This window comes from Moschus berezovskii, chromosome 11 (assembly GCF_049115385.1).
Source record: "Moschus berezovskii isolate FMDL1 chromosome 11, NW_MosBer_1.0, whole genome shotgun sequence".
Classification (NCBI taxonomy): domain Eukaryota; kingdom Metazoa; phylum Chordata; class Mammalia; order Artiodactyla; family Moschidae; genus Moschus; species Moschus berezovskii.
The window spans coordinates 8,367,527-8,376,281 of record NC_142470.1 but is presented as its reverse complement, the minus strand read 5'-3'; the positions used below and the strand labels follow the sequence as shown (position 1 = coordinate 8,376,281).

Below are 8,755 nucleotides of genomic sequence, written 5' to 3'. Positions count from 1 at the left end.
TTCTAAGATGGATGCTGTAAAGTTCCAGAGGTCTGACATATATCATGGGGCCAGGCATGCAGTCAGTACCTAGCTGGTGTGGGCAGCAGGCCCATGGAATTGCATGGCTGTGGACATCACCCACGCATTCCCTACTCTATGTCCCCCTATCCGGTGGCCCCTTGTCTCCCCAGGTAGACCAGCAACAAGAACCGCCCCCCAGGAGCCTTTCTTCCTCCCTCCATATGTCCTGCATGCTGCTCCTGGTCAGGGGAAGAAAACAGAAGGTCCAGGTCAAACAGCTGGCCAGGGGCTCCCTTTCCTACTCTGTGCCTCAGTTTCCCTAACTGCTAAATGGCAGCAGGACCAGAGGCTCTCTCTCAGCAAACATTTCCTGAGTACTGGCCACAGGCCTGGCCTTGCCAGCCTAACTGATCCATGGAAACAGGAAACATTTCCCTCCAACCAGCGAAGAAGTCAGTCGGTGAGAAGTTGTTTCTGGCTAGGATCTAATTTCTTCTCCCTTTCACTGGGCAGCCTTCTGAAGGGCTCTGACTGCTCCTGCCTGCCATCATCCTACAGGGAGGGCTGAGGGCCCGAGGCCCTGAGGGGAAGTGACTGGCAATGTCAGGGTTCAGGCCAGGGATGGGGGTGTGGAGGTGATGACACCACCGGAACTTGTGCTGAGGCCTCTGCCCACAGGATGTGACTTAGGGAGGGCTCGTGGGAAACAAGCAGGGGCCCCAGCCTGAGAATCTGATGGTGGAAGCCACCCAAACCCACGCAGACCTCCCCCCTCCCACCCAATGCGACTGTCCCCTCCCACACCTCCCACTGGCATCCGGCCACCCAGCTGGCGATGCTGTGCTATGACTGTGTCCTTGCTCCACCCTCAGCCCAGGTGGGCGGGGTCCTGACATGGGTAACTGCTTGGGGTTAGCACCAGACTTTGGCTGGTGTTGGCTTTACATATCAGTGTGGCAACTGGCCAGGTGTTTGACCCTGGCCAATGATGTCACCGTCCATGGGGTTCTCCAGGCAAGAATACTGGAGTGGGTTTGCTGTTTCCTTCCCCAGAAGATAAGCTGGTTAGATAGTATAACCAACTCAGTGGACATGAATTTGAGCACACTCCAGGAGATACTGGAGGACAGAGGAGCCTGGTGGGCTTCAGTCCACAGGGTCGCAGAGTCAGACACGATTTAGCAACTGAACAGGAACAATAAGTGATGTCACCCCTGAGTTTCAGTGTTCCTCTATGTACGATAGAGGTAATCTTAGTACAATATTGCTGAGTGAGAATTGAGATAATTCCCATAAAGTGCTAAGTGTACAGCTTGGACCATTTATTTTCCCTTCATAAACTATAATTACTACAGTTATTATTATTTTCTCCCTCCCTGCTCTCCCCACCCCCAATTTAGCCAATGGCCACCCTGCTTCTAATACTGTACCCAAGAAACTGACCCCAGATCACTCCCTGACATGCCCCAACCCTCGCTGGTCCACAATGCCTTCAGGAGAGGGCTCTCTGCTCCTCACCTGATCCTCAAGACCTTCCCTGGCAATCCCCCTGCCTCCCAGAAGAACAGGGTCTCTTGGGACACCAGGACTACCAGACCCATTCCTGACTCCTCCTACAAAGAAGCTCCAAGGCCAAGCCACGTGAGCTAAGAGTTGGAGAGCAACCCAGGAACCTTCCTGGCAGAAGAGAAGGTAGTGGGGTGCAATCAGAGAGCACAAGGGTCCCTGAAGGCAAGGGACCCTGGGGTGTAGGAAACAGTGTGGCCACAGCCTAGGTGGGCAGATGGAAAGAGCCTCAAATGTCACAATTTGGTTTTTCCTGATGACAGTGGAAATACATACAGACATCACTTCAGAATGATCTGATGGGTGCTGGCAGGGGGACAGATGGAGGGGACAGACTGGGGAGGACAGGTCTTAGGAACCATTGGTGGAGGACTGGGGTTGGGGGTGCAGATTGAAGAGGGGTGGAGAGGAGGTCTGAAGGCAGCCTTGTTGGGGGCTGGGTGTTAAAGGCTGGAGGGAGATACAGGAGGCTCCTGGAGCCAGAAGGTATCAGAAAGCTGCTGGGGAAGAAGGGCCGGGGTAGGAGAAGCAGGCAGAGGATCAGAGGAGATGGTGAACAGTGGTGGGCTTGGTACCCTGGCATAAGAATAGCAGGCCTCAAACATCACCACTTGCTATACTGCTGGACAGGCTGTAAATAGCCTGAATCAAGAGAATCCTCTTTGGATTCAGATAGACAAGGTTCGAGTCCCAGCTTTATTACTGTGTGACCTTGAGCAAATGACCTCACCTCTCCGAGCCTCAATGTGCTCTTCTGTAAAATTGGCTAGTGATCCTGACTATGGGGCGGTGGATTCAGGATTCAGCAGGAATGCCCAGCACACGAGGGGCCAACGAAATGCAGGCTACCTTTGTGACTACTAACCCGGGGCGCGACCAGTTAGGGAGCAGCTCGGCGGGAACCAAGGTCCTGTGGGTCTCATCTCTCCCAGAGAACCGGGTGGGGATCCAGGCGTGGAAGGCCCAGGCGTTGCTGGCTCACCACCTTCAATGTCGCCGCGCCCCCTGGCGGCTGTCGGTTGCCATATCAACGGCGGGTCGGCGGGGGCCCGGGGAGGCGGTGGGGAGGCCCGTTCTCCCCTCCCCGGACCCGAGGCAGCTCCCTCGGCACCTCTAGTCTTCGCCTGCGTAGAGTGGGGTGTTGGGGGGCGGGTGGGGAAACCCCGAGCCGGGGAGGAACGGACTCCCCGCTGCGGCTGGCCTGTGCGGGTAAACTGAGGCACGCGGCAAGTCGCGCCCCGAAGCCAGGTGTTGAGCGCGGGGCCCCACCTCCGAAGGCGGAGGAGGGGCCGCGGGCGGTGACGCGCCGAGGGCGGCGGGCGGGCAGGAGGCAGGCGGCGGCGGCGGCAGGTGCGGCCGCGGAGGGTGGAAGGGAGGAGGGAGGGGGCGGGCGGAGGGGGAGGGGAGGGCGAGGCCCGGGCACCTCCCCCTTTATAACGCGCCCCCTCCCGGGCTCTCGGGCCGCCTCCTCATCGGCTGTTTCCGTCCGGCCCCCTCGCCCGGCTGCCCCGGGCCCGGGCCCGGCCAGGGAGCCCCCAGGCCGCGGCTCGGGGGCCGCCCCCCATCCCCCCCCGCGCCCGGCGCCCAGCGCAGCCCGGCGGAGGCGGCGCCGTCGGAGGAGGAGGAGGAGCAGGGCACTGCGGCTGGCCCCGGATCGGGCGCCAGAGCGGCAGCGGCTTCGGCAGCGGCGGCGGCGGCGGCCCGAGCCGATGCAGCGGGACGCACCACCTCGAGCCCCAGCCCCGGCGCCCCGGCTCCCCGCGCCCCCGATCGGGGCCGCCGCCGGCGCCGGCGGCGGCGGAGGCGGGGGCAGCGGCGGCGGCGGAGGCGCCTCTGCAGCTTCGGCTCCTCCTGGCCTCCCGGGAACTACAAGTCCCAGGGGGCCTGGCGGCGGGCGGCGGGCGGAAGAGGCGGGGTCGGCGCCTCGAGGCCGGAAGTGGCCGTGGAGGCGGAAGTGGCGCGGCCGCGGAGGGGCCTGGAGCACGGCGGCGGGACCCGGAGCGGGAGCGGCGGCGGCAGCGGCGGCGGCGGTGGTGGCTGGTGGTGGCGGCGGCGGCGCACTGGAGTCAGCCATGGCAAAGCAGTACGATTCGGTGGAGTGCCCTTTTTGTGATGAGGTGACCAAATATGAGAAGCTCGCTAAAATCGGCCAAGGCACCTTCGGGTAAGGCTGGGCCCCCCCCCCAACCCCCAGGGACCGGGAGCCTCCTGAGCCTGCACCCCTCCGGGCCGACGTCGGGACGCCCAGACCCGGGCCCGGTTGGTCGGGAAGCCAGTTAGTCGCAGACTTATCCCCTGGTCTCGCTAGGCCGCACCGCAACCCCGCCGGGGCCTGAAGGAGTCGGCCGGCGGGGAGGAGCCTGAGGCCCTTGATGGGGGGGGTGCAGGGAGAGGTTGCAGAGAGGAGCCTGTGAGTGGAGCGGGATCTCTCCGCGAGACTCCCGGGTGAGGCGCAAGGAGCAGAGGGAAGGAGCCTGAGACTCGAGAAGGGACCCGAGGCACCGCGTGGTGGGGTAGCCGAGTGCCCTGGGGAACCCGGCCCGGCCCCGCCCGGGATTCCCTTTCCGGGCCTCTTCTGGTGGGGGAGGGGCGGGCTCTGCGGAAACGGCCTCTAAGAGCCCTCTTGGGTCCCCCCTCTCCGCCTGCAGGGAGGTGTTTAAGGCAAAGCACCGCAAGACCGGCCAGAAGGTGGCCTTGAAGAAGGTACTGATGGAGAACGAGAAAGAGGGGGTGAGTATGGGGTGGGGTGGGGTGGGCAGGTCTGCCAGCTCCCTTGGGCCTGAGGTTGCGTTTCCACCTTTGTGCTTTGGGGACTCTCCACGTAATAGATTCAGATTAGGTGTTTGGAAATGTCCATATTCCAGGAAGTTGACTTCCCAGTTCAATCTTTGAATTCAGATGTTTTAGAGTTTTTGATACTTCATTCTTGGGTAAATATGGTTGGTGCCAGGAGGGGGAGCCCATGCTTATACCCAGTGCCCCTGGGTTTTGAATTTAGGAAGTCTTTAAACACTTTTTCTTTAGAATTTAAGTTTGTTGAACGCAAAAAGTGTATATATAATAATGATAATAATTGCTTGCAATGGCTTTAAAAAGGTGATTGGTGTTCAGCTGAAAAGCAACAGTCTCTCCTGCCACACACCTGTGTTAGTTCTGGTTCAGCTTTCCAGAGACCTGCTTTTTTAATTACATATTTGTTAACTGCCAAACAGGCATAGGGCTAAAATTTATAAGGTTGAAGAAACTGCAGAGCGTTTAATGACTGGTTACAGAACCTTTGTGTGAAGTATCACTGTTTCAGTTCATTCATTGAATTATTTTGATTCCTTTCATTCAGTTCTTTATGAGGGGTATATAGTTACTCCCATTTTACATATGTGGCATCTGAGACAACTAATTTCAGAGCCTGTGCATTTATTCTGTCCCCCAACCTTTGACCCTTCGCATGGACCCTATGGTCAGTTCCTGGGTCTGTAGTGTGCTCATCCATTTTGACTTCCTCCTGTCTTTTCTCCCACCCAGTTCCCCATTACAGCATTGCGGGAGATCAAGATCCTCCAGCTTCTGAAACACGAGAATGTGGTCAACTTGATTGAGATCTGTCGAACCAAAGGTAAGTTGTTTGGATCATGTCCCCATTTTCAGATGGAGAAACTGAGGCTTTGTTTGCGGAGTTGAAACTGGACACATTTACACTGCCTCTTCTTAACCCAGACATTCCAACTGTGACTGCTTTCTCTGGTCCTTTCATCGGAGCAGGTGCTTCCCCAGGGCCTGCCACAGCACCCAGAGAAGGCACTCAGAAAATATTTTACCTGTGGAGGAATTCGTACCTGGATATTCGGGTGGCCATGGGTTGGAGGGGTTGGGAGCTAGTTTGGGGAAAATGAGTTGCATATGAGGTTTCTGATTTTTTTTTTTATCTTTGCCTCCCTCTCTCCTCCTCATTCTTCTTGCCTCAGCTTCCCCTTATAACCGCTGCAAAGGCAGTATATACCTGGTGTTTGACTTCTGCGAGCATGATCTTGCCGGGCTGCTGAGCAATGTCTTAGTCAAGTTCACACTATCTGAGATCAAGAGGGTCATGCAGATGTTGCTTAATGGCCTCTACTACATCCACAGGAACAAGGTGGGGGTCGGAGTCGGGGAGGAGAGAGCAAGGCTTGGGCTGGCCTTTGCGCTCACTGCGGGGTGGGCATGGCTAAGGGATCCCTGGGAACCCTCCGCCTTGTGCTTCCTGCAGATCCTGCACCGGGACATGAAGGCGGCCAACGTGCTCATCACCCGCGATGGGGTTCTGAAGCTGGCGGACTTTGGGCTGGCCCGGGCCTTCAGCCTGGCCAAGAACAGCCAGCCCAACCGCTACACCAACCGTGTGGTGACTCTCTGGTACCGGCCCCCAGAGCTGTTGCTCGGTGAGGACTCTCCCGAGCTGGCAGAGGGGAGCAGGGGCTGGGCACTCAGCTCGGTCTCAGCACCCCAACTGCCAGGGCTTCTTGAGCCATCGGCCCCAGGGGCGTGGCCTCTCAGGAGGCCGTGGGGCTCAGGGGGCCCTCCCTGGTGTGCTCTTATTCCCAGGGGAGCGGGACTACGGCCCCCCCATTGATCTGTGGGGTGCTGGGTGCATCATGGCGGAGATGTGGACCCGCAGCCCCATCATGCAGGGCAACACGGAGCAGCACCAGCTCGCCCTCATCAGCCAGCTCTGCGGCTCCATCACCCCCGAGGTGCGTCACAGCCTGCCTCCTGGGCCCCGCCCCCCCTCAGGCCACACACATCCAAGGTGGTTGGGGAGGCTCCCTGGCTGGGGAGGAGGGGGGCATGAAACAGAGGCGAAGCTCTGACCTGGACTGAGGGTCAGGGTCTGCTGTTCAGAGCCATAGAGACGTCAGGTCTCGGCTGCGTCTCTAGTCCCTGGGGTTTTCCGGCAAGGCGTCTTGAGCGCCTCATCTCAGAGCTACTCTGTGCCATGAGATGTCTGTGGTTCTGTCAGGCTTGGCACACTAATCCCAAGCGGTTCACGTCAAAGGGTCTGGTGCTCAGTGCCTGCGTTCCATCTGTGCTTGCTGCTGCTTTGGCTGCAGAGGGCTCTGAACTGCTCTCTGGGGTGGTCTGGAAGCATCTGAGAAAGGTGTCCGTATTTACTCATTTACTTTTGGCCGCTCTGGATCTTCACTGCTGTGCCTGGGCTTTCTCTAGTTGCAGTGCAGGGGCTTGTCTTGCTCCGGAGCACTAGCTTTAGACCCAGGCTTCAGTCGTTGTGGCGCACAGGCTTAGTTGCTCCATGGCATGTGGAATCTTGCCAGACCAGGGATCGAACCTGTGTCCCCTGCATTGGCAGGCAGTTCTTAACCATCGGATCACCAGGGAAGTCCTGAGCAGAGACACATCCAGTCACTGAATACGTACTTGACCAGTGGACCAGCCACATACCCTGCCTAACTACTCTTATCCTCTTTCCGTGCCTCCCCCCTGCCCCAGGTGTGGCCAAATGTGGACAAGTACGAGCTGTTTGAGAAAGTGGAGCTGGTCAAGGGCCAGAAGCGGAAGGTGAAGGACAGGCTGAAGGCCTACGTGCGAGACCCCTACGCGCTGGACCTCATTGACAAGCTGCTGGTGCTGGATCCCGCCCAGCGCATCGACAGTGATGACGCCCTCAACCACGACTTCTTTTGGTCTGACCCCATGCCCTCGGACCTGAAGGGCATGCTGTCCACCCACCTGACATCCATGTTCGAGTACCTGGCACCTCCCCGCCGGAAGGGCAGCCAGATCACCCAGCAGTCCACCAACCAGAGCCGGAATCCCGCCACCACCAACCAGACGGAGTTTGAGCGCGTCTTCTGAGGGCCGGCTGCTGTTGCTTCTCGTTAGGGCCGTGGTTTTGGTTTTTTTTCTTCTGCTCTGTGACTTGCACCGTGGAGATTATGGGGCATGTGAGTTTTTCCTCTAGCACATATCTTATTTAATCTGCATCCTGGGCATCGGGCACCAACCAAGCAGACTGGAGTGAACCTTTGGTGGAGAGTCCAGGAAGGCACCCGAGCTGCCTCACCTTGTTCCCTGGCTTTGGCGGTGATGCCCAGAGGGTCTCCCTTTACCGAAGGACAGGACTGGGGTGGGGGGGAGGCATGCCCCACCGGTGACTCTGAGAGACCCCAGCATGCTGGGAGGAGGAGACTGGTCCCTCACCCACTCTGGCCCTCCCTGTGGGATGAGAAACTTCTGTGGGGCACAGAACCAGCCTCAGGAATGGGGACGGGCTGCTCTCAGCCTAGCCCTCAGAACCTCTGGGGCCGACAGAAGCTCTTGGTTTCTTCAATAGGACAGTTTTATCGCGTTGATTTTGTTTGATTGTTAGAGACATTCCTGGGTACAGGCTGGTCAGTTACAATTAAAGTTGACTCTTTTTCAGTAAATGGCTGTGTGCTGTGTTCTGTGTTCAGACCGCCAGTTCTTAACCCTGTAGCTGACCACTGAGATTTGATTTGTCAGGACGAGGTACTTTCCTTTGTCCCAGTTGATGTCCCCTGACATACCTTCAGGGAGACAGTGTTCAGACTTGACTTATAAACGCAGGAGTCTGGAAAGGCTTCTAGTCAGTGGAGTGACATCAGATCTGTAACCTGCAGGAGTTCTCAGGCTGCTGACCAGAGAGTGGCAAGAGAGGAAATGACCAGAAGAGCCGAAGGGTCTCCAGGGTCTTGCGGAGGTGGCAGTAGCTTGAGTTAGGGTGGCAGGCGGGCAGTAGGACAGGGAACAGTTAGCTGAAGCTTGGATCATGCGGGCTCAGAGCTGGGACACTCAGGAACAGCACATTCTGGGGAGTACCTTTGATACAGTTCCTGTGAGTCTGAAATCTGAGATAGGCACATGTGAAGGACATTCTACATTCTGTCCAGTGGAGATCTCTTAAAGGGGACCTGCGAAAACAAGGTTGGCGAAACCTTGTACCTGAGCTGTCCTTTGCTGGTAGGTATTAACCTGGGTCAGAGCTTCACAGAAGGCAAGTGAAAGGAAGAAAAAAAAACTGTGACTAGCCTATTCGATTCTTGGGGCTGCCAAACTCGGCAGCTTAGAATAACCAACCTACTCTCTGTTCTGGAGGAGAAAAGTCTGAAATCTGGAGTTGTCATCAGCAAGGTTGGTTCCTTCTGGAGGCTTAGGGAGAATCTATTCTAGCCCA

The 8,755-nt window shown here is 57.7% G+C and overlaps 1 protein-coding gene across 1 annotated transcript; it reads left to right on the top strand.

Moving 5' to 3' along the window:
- Positions 1–3,278: 3,278 nt before the first annotated feature.
- Positions 3,279–7,988, top strand: CDK9 (cyclin dependent kinase 9). The gene is made up of 7 exons (XM_055399645.2): positions 3,279–3,733; positions 4,218–4,299; positions 5,092–5,182; positions 5,532–5,698; positions 5,813–5,984; positions 6,148–6,296; positions 7,051–7,988. The coding sequence occupies exons 1-7, from the start codon at positions 3,279–3,281 to the stop codon at positions 7,414–7,416; spliced, it is 1,482 nt and encodes a 493-aa protein (XP_055255620.1). The 3' UTR covers positions 7,417–7,988.
- Positions 7,989–8,755: the final 767 nt, after the last annotated feature.